This window comes from Lagopus leucura, unplaced genomic scaffold (assembly GCF_019238085.1).
Source record: "Lagopus leucura isolate 7727_CA_CO unplaced genomic scaffold, USGS_WTPT01 Super-Scaffold_100002, whole genome shotgun sequence".
NCBI classification, from domain to species: domain Eukaryota; kingdom Metazoa; phylum Chordata; class Aves; order Galliformes; family Phasianidae; genus Lagopus; species Lagopus leucura.
Genome location: NW_024962263.1, coordinates 33319966 through 33339640, shown reverse-complemented (window position 1 = coordinate 33339640; position 19675 = coordinate 33319966). Strand labels below are relative to the sequence as shown.

Below are 19675 nucleotides of genomic sequence, written 5' to 3'. Positions count from 1 at the left end.
GTGTGGATAAGTAAATGAAAAAGAAAGGAGAAATCCTAAGGCAAAAGCAAGTCATCTAGGCAGGAAAAAAAAAAATAAAAAAAGTTGCATCTAATTCTGTGACATTGCACTTTGTTGAGGTGACCATTTATTTAGCTTGGAAGCTGAGGTCACTTTACATCTCCTCTGACATTTTAAAATGATTAAAATCATTCATAATAAACCAACCTGAGTCACAAGCAACAAAAGTTTAATCTTGACTGTCAATGCTGGCTGAAAAGGTTTAGCCTTTAAACAATCCATCTTAATGATAGATTCAGAGTATCTTCCACCATATGTTTTATGTATATATAAAACAATAAATATTCCAATAGGAAAGAACTGTTGCTCAGAATACATTGAAATTTACTGAAGATGCCTGGGAATGTGTTGTGTGTGTTGTTTTGGTTTTTGTTCTTATAAAAAATAATCATATACCAATCCACAAAAGAGAAGGAAACTAGGTCCTCATAGTGTGATGAGGCTGAGGAGGAGAATGGATGAGACAGGGAGGGATTGTAAACTTTTAAACAGGCTTAGGTAATCTGAACATTCCTTTTTTGGTTTGTTTGTTTGTTTTTTTCCCTCCTCCTCTCAGTTTTTCTTCATATACTTGAAGTTTTGTGGAAATGTTGGTCCTAGCAGGGAATTCCAGGAGCTTGGCCAGTAACAATGCTATAACAGGGGTATCCCGGCCAGCTGATGTGAGGTGCTGGAAAAGATTTCTGTAGCCCTCTAAAGGTGTCATTTGAGGAGACATGACATTACTGGATTGTACCTTTAAGAAGGACAAAAAGGGTAAAATCATTCTGCAGGCAGTGAGTGTATGTCATGAATGGAGCAGAAGTTACTATAGGAGAAGTAATGGGTGTATGTTGTTGTATGCTGTGTGTAAAGGAAGAGAGAGAAGTTTGAGAGATTCTCTCTAATCTCTGAGTGCCTCTTTGAAATGTAGATGTTTTGCTGAGAGCATTGGTGTATTATGATGTTGCTGGATTATTGATTTGATAGAGAAATGTATTCCATTATGAGAAAAATGGAATATAAAGAAAAAGAATGGAGGAGTATTTTAGGAAGCAGAAAAATGGTTAAACATTGCTGTAATGATTGAAATGGAAATTAAGCTTTAAATTCTTGATTTTTATCTCTAAGAGGTACTTAATTTTTAGATGCAGATAGGCTAGCGTTCCAGTCTATTGCTGTCTGTCCAAAGGAAACCTGTTATGGAGCTTTCCTTGGGTAGTGGTCTTTGAATGTTCTAGCTCTCTGACTGTGTGTCCATGAAATCTCCTTGTCTTTCATTTCCCCCCTTTCAGTGAGAGAGGGAGATGGACAGAGCACTAAGCCTTTGACAAATTGAATTTAGCATATAATTACTGGCATGCGAGCTAGCAATTATAGATTTCAATTAATGTGATGTATTAAATGTCAAACAGCTGCAGAGATCCTTGGAAATCTACCTTTGTTTCTTTTTAACTAAATAAATACCCCACCTGCCAGGTAGTAATCAGGCAATCAGCAAGTTCTGTAATTACCTCTCTCTGACATTTGCTGTGGGCTAACGTGGGCAGGCAGCAAAGTTCCACACAGCTGCTTTCTTGCTGGCACATGTGGGTGACTACTGCTGATGCCACACACTGTGTTCATGTTAGGAAAGAGAAACGGAAGCCTTGCACAGGCATTCAGTGGAAAATATTAGGTTGTATCAATGAGGAATCAGTAGGATAGGTGGTTAAAAAGAGCACTGTCCTTCAGACAGTTACATTTCACTTGGAATAGGAAATGAAAGAATACTGGGGTTTCACCGTAATTAAGATATCCACATCATGGGCTATGGGCAGACACCTGCTCTGCTGTAATACCAGGCATGGTCCTGCTGGGGCAGACAGCATGGAGGTCTGGTTTAAACACCACAAATGCTGAAGGTGCGTTTGAATGCACGAGGTTTTACCCCCTGAGATACCTCAGGGGTATTTCAGGGGGCCTGAATGGCGGCTGCAGCTCCTCACAGGGAGCGGAGGGGCAGCGCTGAGCTCTGCTCTGTGTGACAGTGACAGGGCCCGAGGGAACGGCATGGAGCTGCATCAGGGGAGGGCAGCTGGGGGTCAGGAAAGGGTCTGCAGCACAGGGCAGAACATGCTGCCTGGGGCCGGAGTTCAGGGACATGTTTGGACACCTCTCTCAGACATAGAGTTTGAATTTTGAGTGTTCCTGTGTGGAGCCTATCTGGGCTTGGTGATCCCTGTGGGTCTCTTCCACCTTGGTATATTCTATGATCCTGTTCTGTGATCTGCTGTTTGAATTAGTGCATTTACTGAGGGTTGGTTCTGGTGAAGTCAATGAATTAGGCTCAGCTGAAACTGTCAACTGTAAGGTGCTCGTAAATAGAGGACTCTGAACATATTTATGGAGCTCTGAATGGAATAGAAACAGATGGTTAGCAGGATGTTTGCAGACAGCTGAAGGAGGAGGAAGAGATGTTTGTGGGAAAAGAAGACTAATTGGAAATAGGCAGAATAATTTCTTTGCTGGTTTTTAAGAACTTTCTGCTCTTTTTCACCCTTTTATTGAAATCAAAAGGCGCATGGTGATACCACTGCATGTAACATTTTAAATTTAACTGTAATGCTAGCCAAATTATGTTCTTAGAGTTTAAATGCGATTTTGACTTGAGATAAAACTCTATTCTTGTATTGCAGCAGATGGATGTAGCTATGGAAATATTTTGCAAACAAATAAGCAAAATGCAGGGAGTAATTGTTTGCGTAGATCAGTGTGGAGAAGCCACACTTGTTTTGTCAGTTTTTATTAATAATTCAGCAAGTGTCTTCAAATAGTTATAAACACAGGAAGCTGTTAAATACTGAATTTTCAAAACCTATTTGCTTGGTCACTGTCTTATCTGTCACTGAACATTTCCATTTAGGCTTAGATCTGATAGAATTGCCAGTAGGCACTGAAACTGTTCTGTTTTGATATAGGAAAAAGTAATCCTACCTTGTGGACAAAGGCACAAAGAACAGCATAGTCCTTGGCAGCTACTGGGCATTGGTCATTTAGCTGCATTTTGTGTTCTTTGAAATCTCCACCTCCATTTAGTGTCAAAGAATAAGCAGAAAGAAGAAGCATGTTTGCCCCTCCGATTATTCCACTTAAAAATGTAAAAAATATTGTCTTAGTGCCTTCTACAGACAGACTGGATACATCTTCTCTCTCCCTTCTAATTTATATTCAGTAAAGAGACACATTAATTAGATTGAGTTTTACTAATATATATGTATATTAATTTTTCTTTAGAAATTATACTTTGAGATTCATGCCTATACCTATGAATGATGCTTCCCAAGCACTGAAAACAAACCCTGAGAAAACGGAAGAGGCACTGCAAAAGGTATTGCTCATACCAACCACTTACAGAAATAAAGACAATTAAACATGGTTGGTTTTTTTGGTTTTTTTTTTTTTAAGTGACAGTGATTTTCTGCATGATTGAATAAGACTTCTTGGATAATTTCACTGAATGTTTGATTTGCATGAGTATATATGTGATAATCAAGTGCTGCAAGAGCATGTAAAACTTTCTGTTCCAATGTGTGGTGCAATGCATTGGCATGTATTGAAAAGTCATAACCAAACCAGTGTGATCTGGTCTTTTTATTTCTTTTCATCTAAGCATGGAGAGTCTGAAACTTGTGTTTTCTGTTTGTTGTTGTTGTTGTTGTTTTTCATATCTGGTTTTTTTTTTTTTTTTTGTATTTCTTTGTGTGCAGAATTAGTGGTAGACATTTTTTTCCTGTCGCATAAAAAGTGCAGTTGGCACCATACAAGACAAAGAATGCTCTTAAATTTGGGGGAGAATAAAAACATTTACTGCATGTGTTTTATATCATGCATATAAAGTTAACACACTGTGTTGCCATAAACTAACAACTGCACCGTGTTCTTTTGGATGTAGATGGTGTTGATAGTATCTGTAGCTGTTCCACTTGCATGGGCTATACAACTCTCAGATGAGTTTTAATACAGTAAATTTTTCAAGCTCCAAGTAAGCCTTCTGCTCTATTGGAAAACACATGCTTCATGAGTCTTTAATGAGTAGTTTTCCTTCCACCAGAGTAGGATCACAGAATCCATATGAATAGATATTACAGAGATTTACGATTAAAAAGCAATAGCTATGATCCTTATTAGTAAAGAAATGTTCATTAAAGAGATTCTCAAAGGGAAAAGTGCTGGTAGTTAGGCCCTTTTTTCTTTGATGCATGTAAATGATTTAAGTTTTTCTTTAAAAAGTCTGGATCGTTCAGGAGGCTGTATTTCTTACATCTTGTTTAATGTAATTGTAGATAGTTTCATATCTGAAATGATAAATGTATCTCTCAAAAAATATCATTAATTCTGTGTGTTAATTAGGCATTATGTTCAAAGAGTACTTTTATTAATTTCGAAGTTGCTAACACTAGCCCTCAGTTTCTTTAAACTTGTGTTGTTCAAGCTTTGTTTATACAGTATCAGGCAATTCTCTTTCAAAAAAAAAAAAAAAGTGAAAGTTTCTGAAGTAGTGCTGTGAAGGCTACTAATCCTATGCAAGCAGGAACAGCACACAAACTGTGCTATGGAGCACAGTGAAGGGACATCTCAATTGGCTTGTTGGCATCTCAGGAGGGCCCACAAGCTTCAGTGTACTGCAGCTTGAACATAAGAGTGCTCCTGGATCTGATCCAGCACCAGATGGAACAGTATCTCTACAGTATGCTTTACTTACACTGTGGGTGAGCTTGATAAACTCTGCTTTATTATTGAGGGCCTCATTGAGGGACATGGTCCGACTGTTCCAGTTCTTGCCTGTGATGCACGTTAAGAGGTTTCTTTCTGGACCTTAAGCAGTGTTTACTTGCAGGGTTTTGGACTTGACTAAGTTTGACAGAGCCAAGTTAAGGGCTTATTTCATATTCTATTAAGCTGACTGAGGGTAGGTGGTAACCACTGGTGAATGTTGCAGTGAGCTGTGACCAGCAGCTGTGGGTAGAAATCAGTTTTTTCTGAATAGCATTTGTGGGCTTGTTAGCTCAGTGTAACTTCTGAACTGAGGCTCCTGCATCACTTACGCGCTTTTAGATAACTTATCTTCTCTGAAATCCACACAGCTATTTAAATCCACATTTTTACAGTGAGCCAACTGAATCTAAGTCTATTAGCTTTCTTGTCATTGTCTCTACAACAATACTTTAAGGATAGATTCCCTTTATATATTTCTAAGACCTGTGTCTACTTTTTTTGTCATTAAAAGTTACTAAATTCTCCAAAGAGATTAATAACTCAGGCAAAACCAGTTTTTAGTGATATTTTGCTGCTGACTGAATGGATACGTGCCAATGTGATTATCCAGCACTGAGACATACAGAATAAGGTTTGTAGATAACAAACAAAATTATACTGAAGCAATTTTTACTGTTAGATACAGTGGCAATATTGAAAGCAAATAACAATGTAGAGAGGCAAATCACTTTCCTAATCTAGCTTTGTTTTTTTAGATAGAAAACTACTTGCTTCGTAATCATGAGACCAGAAAGTACCTACAGGAGCAAGCATATCGGTTACAGCAAGGCATTGTTACTAGTACCACTCAGCAGGTGAGTTCCTAACTGGTACTTCTCTGATTTTAATATCTGGATGGAGGCAGAATTCTCTTGCTCTTCCATCAGAATAGCTTGAAGCAGAATGTGTCTTGTGGGAAATAAGTGAGATCAATGGTGCTATTTTTGGAAGAGGTAGGTCTTAAAAACACTAAGAAGTCTCTGTGTAAACTGCTGTTGGAACCAGAAATGGCTTAGTAAATTTGTACTCTGAAGTCTAACCTTTCCAGCCCACTCTTAACAATGTGACTGGCATCATTGTAAGGCTATGTCACTTCCGGTGTCTGAGTCTCAATATCTCTACATAACACTGAGCTAGCATGTAAGCATGCCCTTTGATACCACCAGAGAGCAAGTCATCATCTACCTTAGACATTCAGAATTTCAAGTATCTTGGGAGACTTTACTTAGATGTAGGGAGCAATGGAACGTGGACTTCTGCACTCTAAATTGTGGACTGCTGAAAAGGTGACCTGACACAGTCCAAAATACTGCTGGAAGCTGGGAAGTTTCACTACCTAAGTTTGCTGAAACAGGACATGGTCTTTTTGTAGGGGATTGTGTTTTTTTTTGTTTTTGTTTGCTCTTCTATTGAAAGAACTACTAGAATTTTCTGTGGTTCTCACCATTCTCTCAGTTCTAATACGTTTCTTACCAGTACTTCTCAGGGCTGTTATCAGCTCCAGTACACCACAAAAACAAGGTGATGTAAACAAAATAAAACCTGTCACAGCCTTTGCTTTAAATTTACTTGCACTAGTTGTGTTCTCATTCAAATGGAAGACTCCAGCAAACAGGAGAAGAATACTTATTTTGCTCTTCAGCTGAGTCAGTAATGTTTCTCTGTTGTCTGCATTTTTTTTGGTGAATTTAAATTCCAAGTAGCTTTTTTCTACCTGCATCGTTAAAAGTTAATGGGACAAAATTTTATTTGCAGGCTGAAATTATATTATAACCTCTCAACAGAGAAAATGGTACTTGGAGATGTATGGGCACTAAAAGCTGCAAGAGCAGCATCATTTTACTTTACGCATTTATCTGTTCCAGCCAGCTTTTATCCTGTGTTAATAATTTCACGTGCATATCAGGATTCAGTAAATTTATTTTTATTTCAAAAGTAGAGAAAAATACTCATTTCTATATTAAATTGTGCATTGTGGGGATGGATTTCAAAAACAATTTTAAAAGAGAGCTGGAAAAGGTCCTGTATCCTAGTATCGTGGAAATACATTATTATTCCCAGAGTGTATATATTTTTTTCAGTCCAGCTGTCCCAGTGAGAGTTTCTACTATCTGATAGTTAATTAGCTTTTTGTCCTTCTACAAAAAAAAACACTCAAAACCCTTTCAAGAGAAAGAGTAATGTGGAGCAGAACAGGAGCATGCTGTGAAATTATTTCACTTCTCATAGATAATGATATAAGATGTTAGAACTTGAGGCTTGATATGTTGATAACACACGTGCTCTTTCTTTGAAATGTCAAATAGACAATTCTGCTGAATACTGTGCAGGCCAATAAATACTTTTTAGCTATTATATGCCTCTACTATGTCTTTCTTAATCAAAGCTGACAATATGTCAGCCGTTCTGTGGTCCTTGTAAGGATACAGATAAACCATCTGCCTCAGCCTCGCAGCATGTTGAATGAAATGTGATATCAATGCAGATGAAGTTCATTTTATCTCACTGTGAAAGATCTGATGGAAACTTTTGCTTTGGCATTCCTAGTTCCCCTGCAACTAGGAATATCTATATTGTGAAAGAAACCCCCCCAAAGCCTACACAATACTATTTTGCTTAGGTAGGTAAAATCTCTGTTGATGTTTGGATTGTGTCAGAGTTCTCTTTAACTGTGTGAACTTCTTAACAATTTGCAAACCATCAAAGCTAAGGCTTATATGTAGCAAGAATTTCAGCATTAAAGCTGCTCTGAAAAGCAAAACAAAGCCTAAAATGGGTAACTTCTTGTTTATTTGTATTTATCCCACAGGTAACTGTGGGAGAAATACGCTAAGCAATATATTTTTTAATGACAAATGATTTATTTTTCTTGCATCTGGGTGTGTCTTTAAGAGTTACAGTGCTTTCTTTCTGTAGCACTGATAAACCCTCTGAGCATTGATCGTGCATTTCCAGATCTTTATATTTTCACTTCAGATCTCATCATGATAGTATTGATTTGCTACCTGGACTGAATTCAGTTTGCATTTGAGCAGCATCCTGATGTTTTGTCTTTTTTCTTTCCTTTGTTCAAGTAGATGATTGACAGGATATGTGTTAAAGTGCAAGATCATCTCAACTCTTTAAGAAACTGTGGTGTGGATGCTGTACAGGAAGATGTCAAATCTGCAGAAAGGCTTATGCGAGATGCCAAGAACTCCAAAACAGTAAGTCTTTCTCAGCAAACTGATAATACTGAGCGTAGTTCAACATGTGCTTGCAGCCTTCTCCTTTTGGGGGGTTATGATAACGCTGTGTCACAAGTTCATGTTTTCTTTATACGATGAGCTTCAGATGATATTTATAAATTCTTTAGTTTAGCAGAGAAGTTTCCTCCTGTGTGTTCAGATTTGAAGACAGGTAGCGAAGAGCCTGCTTTCTGAAGATATTCTTTCTGTCTTACAGCTTTTACCAAACCTGTACCACCTTGGCGGAGCTGCTTGGGCGGGAGCAAATGGTTCACTCCCCAATCCAATCCAAGAGACGCTTGAATCCATGGCTGGAGAAGTCACAAGGGTTGTGGATGAGCAGCTTAAGGTCTGTGGGTGGCTGTTCTACCATCTCTCATGAGCAGGAATAATTAATGTCTGAGGTCTGCTGATATTTAAAAATGCAAATATGCCACCCAGTTATTGTTGTTTTTTAACTTCCCAGTATACTTGTACACAAGTTATCTTTTAGTTATTAGTTTCTTACAACTTTGTGCTTTATTATCTGGCTACTTGCCCAGTTGGAATGAAAAAATGACTTTAGTGCTTGCAGTAGCAGAAGGAGCATATCATTTCTATATCAAATGGAATTTTTCCTGACATAGAAGTTGAGCTAGTACTTGATCTAGCAGCTGGCAGACCTGCTTGTGCAGGGATTTGGAACCTGATGATCCTTGAGGTCCTTTCCAACCCAAGCCAGTCCTTGATTCTATGAAAAAACCACAGGCACCATGTGTCTCTTTTGGGAATCTTCTAGGATGGGAAGAGTTATCGATTGTTCCTTAGGCCTTTAATAAAGGTGTCTAAAAAGCACTGTAGAAATTCTTATGCCCTGGAGAGAAGTGCTCTTAATTTAAGGTATTCCACTGGAACGAAAGCTGCTTTTCTGTAGGCTCCATTGCAGAATTTTTATCCCAGTAACTACTTTGAACCTGATGCAGAATTTCCACTTATACTGTTGGGTTTGGATAACTTGTGTATATTGAAAGTGCCTCAAGAATTTCTACAGGCAGCTTCACAGGAAATCCTTTCACAAGCTTCCATTAAATCTCAATTCTTGAAGTAGACATAATTGATCTGTAAATACTTAAATACTCTTAACTGTAAGTTCAGGCAGCACTTTTGCAGTAATCTCTATGTTCAGTTATGTCTTACTGTGTAATAAATAAAGAAGAGTCATTTATACAGAATGTGCAAAGGCATCTGTCCAACAAGGTAGGTTGGAGCAATTTGAGGAGCTTACAGGATCTTCTGGAAGCTGATGAATCTAAAAACAAGGTTCTGAAACAATTCAAAGCAACTTAGGTTTGACTAAGCTATCTGCCTGTGTTTTGCATTATTCAGATCATAGAAGAATCCAGAAGTGCAGATTGAACTGTTCAGTTGAATCAACATGAAAATGCTTTAGTCAGTGGGAATGTAATAAAGAACACTAATAATACCACATTACTAATTACTTTTTATAAATTAGAAAGTTAATGAAGAAGAAAATGGTGCTGATTTTTCAGCATTTTTCCCCCCTTCCTGCACTGTATTGAAATAAGGCAAAGATTTTTTTTCACATCTTTAATTTCTGTGGACATGAAAGTGATTTAGCTACAGGATTCTTCCCAGTGTAGCTTCTGGGCTGTTACTGGGACAGATGTTAAGAGGTCACCCTTTGCATACAGCTCGCACACTTAAATAAGTCCTGTGCATTTTGAAGAGTCTTAGAGAAGGAAAATAAATACTTTTTAGTGTTTGGACTGTTATATATTGCTCCTGGAATAAGATTGCCTTGATGAGTCTTCTGTTTGTTTTTACGCATTTACAGCAAAAGGCACTTCAGCACTACCATTCTAAGCTTTTTTCATTTATTCTTATGACTTCTACAGCAAAGTTTAAGTGCCTTACAAAAGACTCTTAGGTCATAATGCTCTTTCTATAAAGTAATGCCTGTTTGTATTAATTTTACACTCAGGGCTAAAAGGTTTTCTTTTAAACTATATGGTGATGCTAAGAGCTTTACATGGTGCAGAAAATATTCAATGTGGATTAGGATTTTTTTTTTCTTCCACTTATTTAGACCAATTCAGAGCATTATGTGGAAGCTAGATAAGGGAGCTCATATAAGTACTTTTACTTCATAATATTGAGGAGTAAAAACATTGTATATGCTGTAAATGGAGTTTTAATTTTTTAGCTTCCACATTGAGCAGATAGCTTTGTTCTGGAAAAGTGTGTTTGGAAATTGATTAAAGTCAAGAAGAACTTTTCACGTAAATAATAGGTGATTTATCTGTAAGAATGGAAGAGAAGTGAAGGGAGAAGTAGAATAAGGACAAGCACCATCTTAGAGTGTGTTGAGTTTGGTCAAAGGAGAAATTGTAGCATTACTCTTGCATTTCTGTTCTCCTGCTGGTGTCACTGTTGACATGGAACCCAGAGATGGCTTAGTCAGCAAAAGCCAAAGAGAAACCTGTAGGCAAGACAAGTGGTGCTTAAGCAAGAGAAGATTTTTTTATAAGGACAGAATCGGCGTTTGAACTGTTTGTCCTTATTTCCATTCTGCTGCAGTGTGATTTTTCAAGACTGACTAGACACTGCTTTGCAAAAAGAATTAATATATCAGTAATTCTTGTTAGTATTTTACTTAGTTCAGTTACCATGGAAGTTCTTCATCCTCTGTATGGATATGGCCACAAGGGCTAGAAAGGCTCTTCATTAGTATCGTGGCCCAAAATACGCTTAGGTTATGCTGAGTTTATTGGGCAGTAGCACAGGCTGCCCAGGGAGGTGGTGGAGTCACCATCCCTGGAGGAGTTCAAGGAACATGTGGATGTGGCACTGAGGGACGTGCTTAGCGGGCACAGTGGGGATGGGCTGATGGTTGGATTAGGGATCTTAGAGGTCTTTTCCAATCTTCATGATTTTGTCATTCTGTGTAGCGAGCACTCTTTGTATCTTCCAGTCAGAGCTGGATTTATTCATGGTTTATAAAATTGGATTAAAACCATTATCTCCTTTTCTCACAAGCACAGACAATACACAGAATATTGATAAATCCAATACAGTTGAAAGGTGCTTCATGACATGGTTTCATTGAGGAACATATAAAAGATTTAAAAAAAAAAAAAAAAAAAAGCCTGAGAAGTTGATTTTATCACCAGAGGAGGCCTTCAGAAAAGTTGAGGGGGTTGAAAAGTTACATGATCTTGTTTCCATTGTTCTCTCCTGGTTTGTTTCTTTGATCAGTCATTTAAAAATAAAAATAATTGCTTAGTGCATCACTGTGAACTTCCATGTGTGTGAGATCCATACATTAAAAGTTTTACCTTCCTTGCAAATCATACTTCTCGCTACATTTTAGTTTTCGGTTATATGCCTGCGTAGCACACCCAGTTCTTGTGAGTCTCCTTTGCGTACTGATTTCCCTTTTGAAAAAGAGCAGGCAGGTCCGGAGCACTCTGAAAGCTGCCAGTTCAGGGCAGAGGTTTGTGCAAAGGCTGGTGCAGCAGAGCTGCCCCCGCTCCTGCAGTATGTAGGGGTGGGGAGTGTAATGCCAGCTGTGTAAGGGTAATTTCTTGTTATTTTACAATCGAGCACACAGAAATGCGAATGTTTTGGATTTGAAGATGTGAAGAAGTACATTTACAGGCAGTTTTCAAAGCTAGTATGTTGTTTTTCCTAAGCTTTCTTTTTTAAAAAGCATTTTGTATTCAACTGGATTGCAAAATGGATTTGAGTATAGGAAGAAAAATTGTAAGTCTAAAGGTATCATAGTGTTATGCAACAGAATAATGGTGTGATCTGCAACTAATTTAAGCCTCCATACCTGACATTAGCTTTTGCTTACTGTGCTGCAGACTCTCCTTGAATCCATGGTGGATGCAGCAGAAAATCTTTGCCCAAATGTAATGAAGAAAGCTCATATCCGTGAAGACCTGATTGAAGCTAGCACTGAGAAGATTTCCATCCCACGCACTTTTGTGAAAAATGTCCTTCTGGAGCAATCTGGAATTGATATCCTCAATAAAATCAGGTACTTGAAAAGACAAACAAAATCAGTTACAGAGTTTAGAAAGGACTGTATTTTGTGTGTGTTTGTGTAGTAGAGGATTTTTTGAGTGCTCTGATGACTTACAAGAAACTATATTAAGGCATTCAAGGAGCAGGAAATTGTTCTAAGGGTCCAGTGAACATAGTTCAGGAAATTCAAATATTTGGAATCTACAGGGATATTAACTTGACCATTAATGCATGTGTTTCAGTTTTCTTTAATAAGACTTCTGGTTTATGGTGCACAAATAATATTTTCATGACTGGTATATTTTTTTAACCTACTGATGTCCTCAGGTAGCACTTAATTACTGTAATAGAAGAAAATTGCACTTGTTTACTTTTAGTATTGACAGTGCTTCACCTGTTGCTACATTTGGTCTTGCCCTGTGGCTGTAGCAATCACTTTAAATCTTTTGTGTGCAATTTGTGCACAGCAGACAGACATAACTCAAGCTGGAACCTTGCGTATTCAAACCACAAACCTGGAGCAGAAAGAGTTACTTTAAACAACTTCTAATTCCTGAGAGAGAGAAGAAGCTTTTACTTGACTTTCTAATGCATATTTATTTTCACATTAAATATATACCATGTATATTTTTAAGCCATATAGCATGGTTAGCCTGCACTTCAAGCTTTGCCGTTGCCATCACTTGGCTCAGAAATCCTTTCTATCTGATAGAAAAGCATATCAATTTGCATTGTGGTGCTGATATACTTGCAGAAGAGAAGGAGATGCTTATTTTTAAAAACAGTAAGACTTTGAGTTTAGTTTCGCTGATGCAGGAAAATTGGCAGGAACAGGTGTTAAATACTTTAGCTATGCCTTCAGTGTTTAAAATGTCTCAGGGAGTGATTTTTGTTCACTTTAATCCTATCTAACAAATCTGCCCAAAGACAGTCATAGTGCCCTGCTCCTTCTCCCTTTCTACTTCTAGAAGCTGAGACTGTCAGTGAGGCAAGGATGTCACACAGTAACCCTTCCTAATTTATATTATTTTAAAATGATATTAATATTACAGAGGAAGATCTCCACTCTCATTATTTGCGCACTGTGGCTTGGTCCCTATTACACCTCTCTTGCATTGCTTCACCTTCTGAAGGACTTTCTTACCTTACCTTTGTCAGGCCTTCTTCAGTAGAAATGTTAGCCCCAGACAGAATTTGCTGGTTTTTGTTCCAAAACAATTCCAACTGTGCATAAAAATCTTGAAATAAATTATGGTACTTGCTGGCAAGGATCAGCTGAAGCAGCTGGCCTAGAAGCCAAAGGGTCAGGGGAGATGGAGCTTCAGGCCGCAGCTAAGCCCTGTGTGCTTGTCACCTGCAAATCAGTCCCCTCCACTACTTGTTCCTGTTGTGCTGTGTTCAAAGAGGACACCCCCCGGAGGGAGCAATTCAAGGTGTACGTTTCCTTGATGGGAAGTTACAAGTGAAACCTCCATCAAGTCTGCCAGTGTGCTGGTATGCCATGCACATGAGTGTAATAGGGATGACTGACATGAAGCTCGTAAGGCAGAAGGTGGTTACTTAGAGCAAAAGAGAAAGCAGTGTGTAATGAACCTGTGATGGCAAAGACTGGAGAACCAGCACTGTACAATTGCCCTTCAAGTGACAAGTACAAAGGAGCTGAGGAAATGAGTGAACAGATTGTAATTGTTCAGTGCAGTAGTTTTAAACAGGCAACACTCTCTTAATCCTGTGCATCTGACATTTGTGTTTCTCTGATCAGCGGTGGAGTGTTCCTTACTGCATTTCACATGTGGTTTTTATTCAGCTCTTACCCAGATGTTTTCACGTCAGCTTTTAGAAAAATGTTAGAAGCAGGTTAAATATGGTACAGAGGCTCTTGTGTTTATTGTGTGATTCATAAGTTTATTTCTGAAAGCTGCAGTCATGTATCCTCACACCCTCTGATGTTTTATTTCAAATAAAGTGACGGCATAGGGGATAATCACTGCACTGTTGAATGTGTAATAAAGACAAAATTATCCAGTCTGAATTAAAATTGTCTCATTTCTAATCCTCACACAGCGAAGTAAAGCTGACAGTGGCTTCTTTCCTGTCTGACCGAGTTGTAGATGAAATTCTGGATGCACTTTCGCACTGCCATCACAAACTGGTGAGTATTTTTATGGTTGATAGCTGAATATATCAAGTATCTTAACAGTGCTATTACTTTCATGACTTACTTAGTTTCTCCTTGTCATAGCTGAATTTTGAAATAGATCATATTTTTACTGCTATCACTGACGTAAGTTCAAAAATTATCATGGGATCCCTCTTTAGGAGGGAAACAGCATCAAAAGAGAGTGTGTTACATGCTTGCTATATTACCTTTTGCAATATTATCAGATCTAAAGATAAAAAATGCCTTTGGAATGTAAATTTGACTTTCAGTTAAATGCCATAGCTGTCCTGGCAAGATGATAGGGATTGGTTGCTTGTGAAATGAGAGGTGAGATCTCATTCTTTAGAGGGAAATTGCTGAGACCTTGTTTCCTAAACAAATGCATCTTGAGATTACTTTAGAAATGTAGGTATCAAGTTTGAAGAGAAAGGAATAGAAACATGGGGAAGGAAACACTCTGAGAGTTACTTGAAGGTATTGAGCTGTCAGGAGGCACTGTTACCTGTGATAAAGGTATTTGCTTCATCAAGAAGAAATAAGCAACTTTATTCACAGAAAACCTTTTTGATTTCTTACTCAGTGGGCTTCTGTAAGGAGAATTCAATACTGTTTTTTAAGGAAGCCACTGTGTAGTCATTCTCCTGATTGAAATTTCTCTGGCTTCAGCTTTCAGTCATGAGTTTTTTAGATGATTTTCTCCACAATATTAGAGAACTGTGTATTCCTTTCTATTTCTTCTTTGCAATGGTCCTCATATGCAGAAATGGAATCGCTCTTTTTCTTAAACCATTTTTTAAACATAAAGTAAAAGACTGAGTTGTTTAAGGGTGTGTCTTCATGACACAGAGCAGCATTGTGAAAAGGCATGGCCTCTGGTCTCAGGAGCTATGTAACTACATCAGCCTGCTGTGCGAGTGGCACGCTCATTAATTCCAGGTGGTTCTGGAGCAGGCTTAGCTGGCATGAGCTCTGGGCTGAATCTGTCCTGTGGTATTGCACAACTTGGGCATAGCCTGACTCCTGCACAGTAAGTCATTTTCTCCAGCCTTGGAGTCCCTTCAGTAACAACCTTGCAGCTGTTTAACAGCCTCTTATAAAATACAGAATTGGACAGGCTATTCCAGCATGGTATTTAACCAACACTGGAGTGAAATTATTTTTGCCTGAGATTCTTTTCTCCTCATATTTATACAGCCAAAGGCACAGGAATTTCTTCTTTTTGTCTGAATTTCACTAATAGCTCATTTTAAGAATCATAGAATCATTAAGGTTGGAATACACCTCTGAGATGACCAAATCCATCCATCAACCTATCACCACCATGGCCACTAATCTGTGTTCCTCAGTGCATATCTCCACGCTTCTTGAATACCTGCAGGGACAGTGAATCCACCACCTCACTGGGCAGTCTGTTCCACTGTCTCAAGTTTTTCCTAATATCCTGAACCTCCTCCAGTGCAACTTAAAGCCATTACCTCTCATCCTATTAAGAACACACCAGCTCTCTTCTCAAGGAGCTGTTGCCATGGTAGCCACCTAAGTGCCTCTGCAGTACATGGGAGAGCTTAGGGGCAGATTTTCTACATTGGTTTTATAGATTTCCCCACCAATAATGGCTTCTGGATGCTTGTTGCTGAATGTCATGATTGCGTCCATAGCTAATGGCAGTGCTCTTTGTTCTTTAAGGACATGCACATCTGATTTGAATTGGTCTACTGTGTGATATGTTTTGGCTTGCATTAGTAAGATGTCCGTTCTAGTGTTTAGCATTCTCCCATGTTTCTGCTCTCTGCTGATTGTTTCAGGTAGTTCCTTTGATGACAACAGTGAAGAGTATGGATCTCAAAAATGCTCTAATGCCTGTGGAAATTGTTAGTGTTAATTAAAGCTGTAATTTGAGAGCTAACAGCTACTTCTTAATAAAGCAAAGATTGAATGAACTGATACAGATCTGTACCAATTCCTTTATTGGAGTACTGTGTAGTTCTAGTTTAGCCACTTGCACACGTCTGTGTATGTGGCATTGACAGAGTTGTATTTGAGGTAAATTGGAGGAAGGAGCCTTATTTGACAATACTTCTGTTTGACTAAAGTGATGATGATTAGCATGTTATTATTCCAGACACTTTAGTCTGATTAAAGATAAATTTTTAACAGCTCTTCAATTATTTTTTCCTAGACAGACACTATACTAAATGTGCTATAATTTACTCAGGTCATCCATTTACCCTTTTTGGTGTTTAAAAGAACTACAGTCCACTGGATGACTGCAGCTCTCCCTGTCTGTTGCATTTAAAGCTTCTATGACTAACTTACTTGGATCAGCTGATCTTCAAATGGTTGCTCTGAGTAGATGTTTTTTAGCAATCTCTTTAGTTACCAATAGAACTGGAAAATATTTCGTAATTATTTCACAATCCAGAGTGGCTTATCTAACATTCTCTGTATTCTTAACAGTTTTTGCTATCCAGATCTGACAAGGCATTTTACTTTTCTCTCTGGTACTTCATTAAATAAATAAATAAATACAACTTCAAGGTTTGTTAATGATCTCTGGAGCAAGCTGCCCAGAGAAGCTGTGGTGTCCCATCCCTGGAGGTGTTCAACACCAGGTTGGGCGAAACCCTGGGCAGCTTAGCTGCCTTTGGCTGTAGCTAGATGGGCTCTAATGTCCCTTCCAATCTAAGTCATTCTGTGATTTCTTTTTTTTTTAATTTAAATTTTTTTTTTTAATTTTTACTTTTAGCAGAGCTGTCCCACTTTTTGAAGAAGGGAACATAGCAGTTTTGGACATTTAATAACCATCAAAGAATTCCTGCTATTCAGTCTTTTGTTTTCATCTTCTCTTCCACTGTCACTTAGATATTGATCATTTGCCATCAGGCCATTAATAAGTTACCTTGGCATTAGCATTCCATTCAGAGATACTCATTGCTTGGGATAGAAATGTTTATTCCTGTTGGGATTGTCCTCTCCTGCTAATGAAGACTGTAATTGGGTTGTGGTCACCAGTCTCTTAACAGCTGGCCTTCCTGTCCCATTACAAACTCATCTTTATCTAGTAGGAAATAACTTTGTTTTCCATAATATTATTTGTATGCATTATGTGCATTATGTGTAGAGCAAATTACTCTGACCCTTTTTTACAAGTATACTTACAGTTATGATGTTAGCTGAAATTGTACATGTCTTTGTATTATTTAATTTTAAAAAAATTATCCAAGGGAAACCTCTTCCACCTCTTTCTTTACAACTAAAGACAGCAGACAAACTTTGAGGAAACCTTTTAATGCTATTATAAGTCAAAAGTATGATGTAAGCTTGATGTCTTTTTATTTGACTTTTTCCTTTTTTCCATTGAACTTTCTCCCTTCTTTCTCACTTCCTTCTTACAATGTGTAAAGGAAGGGATTTTCCATCCTCCCCAAAAAACACACAAAACTGTGTGAAGATTAATATATACAATAAAGCTTTGCATTTGTCAGTGGTCTTCAGGGATCTATGACCTCTTGAATTCCCCAGACTTTCTGATTTGATTTTATTTGTCTTCTTTAAGTTTGATTAATGTGTTCCTGTCTTTATTCTGACTGACTGTTTTGATCCAGGCTGACCATTTGACCAGACGTGGCAAACCACTTCCACAGCAGGAATCACTGGAAATTGAGTTAGCTGAAGAAAAACCAACTAAACGCTCTATCATCACGGTTGAAGAGTTAACAGAGATAGAACGTTTGGAGGACCTGGACACCTGCATGGTAAGGCACATTTCCATGGCCCATATGGTTAGGCATACAGATCACTGGAAGAGAAGTATATTTCAGAGTGCCTTTTGGCTATTTCATGGTATTAGGAAGCAGAAGGTAAGAGCTGACGTTTAGGAAAAAAAGATAGACTTTAGCTTGTGTACATTTTGTCTGAGCTACGTATTGCTGCCAAGCAAAGGAAAAGCTTTTCCTTTTTTTCCACTGCTGCTTTTCTAGTACCTGTATACAAGAGTCATTGTCTTGCATGCAGCGCTGTAATAACACTAATTTAATAAATGTTTCTCACAGGCCACAGTTTCACAGAGATTCTGTTGCAGGAATAAATTGGACCTTGCTACCCTCTGACAACGCGCTTATTTCTGCTCTTGTCTTCCTTCTACTTGAGGTGAATTCCTCTGAGCCATGACAAAAAATGGCTTCTGCCTGTAACTTGCATTATTGGCCATGAACAGGTGTTAATGTTTCTGAATCTTTTTTTTTTTTCTATCGATGGAGGAATTCCTAAAACCTTGAGTCCGGTCTGCAAGTGAACTTACAGGGCAAGCTTTTCAAAAGTAATTGAGTTAAGAGTATGGAATTTAGTAAGAATCACAAATATAAATCATTAGAGTGCCTTAGAATCCCACATGTGACCTGTATTATAAAGATGTCTCTTTGTCATTGTTTACAGCGCGCAAACCCAGAGAACCCCAAGTAAATGATTTATTTACTGTTTTTCAGCTTCACATTGCCCTCCACTAGATCAGTCTGTTATGGAATTCTGTTGTGAGGAACTTGAGGAAAGGAGCATTTCCGTGTTATAACTTAGTCTAGTAGCTGTTACTGCTTCAAGTGATGGTCTTTCTTCTTTCCCCTTCTACCTGCCTCTTTGGCTGTGCGCGTTCACAGGAACATAAAACGGCAGAAGAATATGGCAATATCTTTTTGTTGGTGAAATTAAGTTCCTTGATTTACCTCTCTGCACAAATTAACTGCAGATTCAGACAACTACAGCTGGAGGGAAGGAGCGGCAAGATCTCTCCTTTTCACAGCAGCTGTCTGTTGAATTGACCTTGCAGTACAACAAAAGCCCACCAACGTTGGAGCTAGTTTAAAATAGTTTTCTCTCCCTTCCAAGTCTCCTACCTTATCAAGATCTGATTTGATGCAATATTTGTATGAACATCACAAATCCCCGCGAGGCATGTGTTTCTGACTGCATCATCTGGCTCATCACAGATACTATCAAGTTCCAAGAGCTTTCTGCAGCTAGCTTTCAGTAATCATTTGGAGTCCTAAATCCTTTGGGAGGGAAACATTCCAGAACAATATGTAGCTTCTGAACCTGTACCTTTAAGTTAGTTTTTGCTTGCTGACTTCATATATGGAAAAATAAACTAAGCACTCATTTTCATGCTCACCCCCCTCCCCTTTATATTTATTCTTGCAGCATGTAAAAAAAAAAATGCTGAAAATTTAAAAAGTAGCTCTTGTCTCTACCTTATATCATCATGGTTATATGAAATGATTATATTGCTATGTTATCTTTCACTTGGACCATATTAAAATAATGGAAATGTGATGATCCCTATACTCAGTAAGATGCGTTTGATGCTGACTGTACTTACCTTGAGATGTGATTATGTATCTTCATCCATTCTCATCTCACACAGAGATTC

At 38.2% G+C, this 19675-nt stretch overlaps 1 protein-coding gene across 4 annotated transcripts in view; it reads left to right on the top strand.

Annotated features, from left to right (window-relative positions):
- CARMIL1 (capping protein regulator and myosin 1 linker 1) overlaps positions 1-19675 on the top strand; it is a 173423-nt gene that overhangs the window by 120902 nt on the left and 32846 nt on the right. For all 4 annotated transcript variants that reach the window (XM_042869392.1, XM_042869390.1, XM_042869393.1 and 1 more), the window contains 7 exons: positions 3316-3409; positions 5553-5651; positions 7914-8042; positions 8281-8412; positions 11930-12105; positions 14157-14244; positions 17859-18008. In XM_042869392.1, the coding sequence (XP_042725326.1) occupies positions 3316-3409; positions 5553-5651; positions 7914-8042; positions 8281-8412; positions 11930-12105; positions 14157-14244; positions 17859-18008 (868 nt within the window). The remainder of the gene's footprint in view (positions 1-3315; positions 3410-5552; positions 5652-7913; positions 8043-8280; positions 8413-11929; positions 12106-14156; positions 14245-17858; positions 18009-19675) is intronic.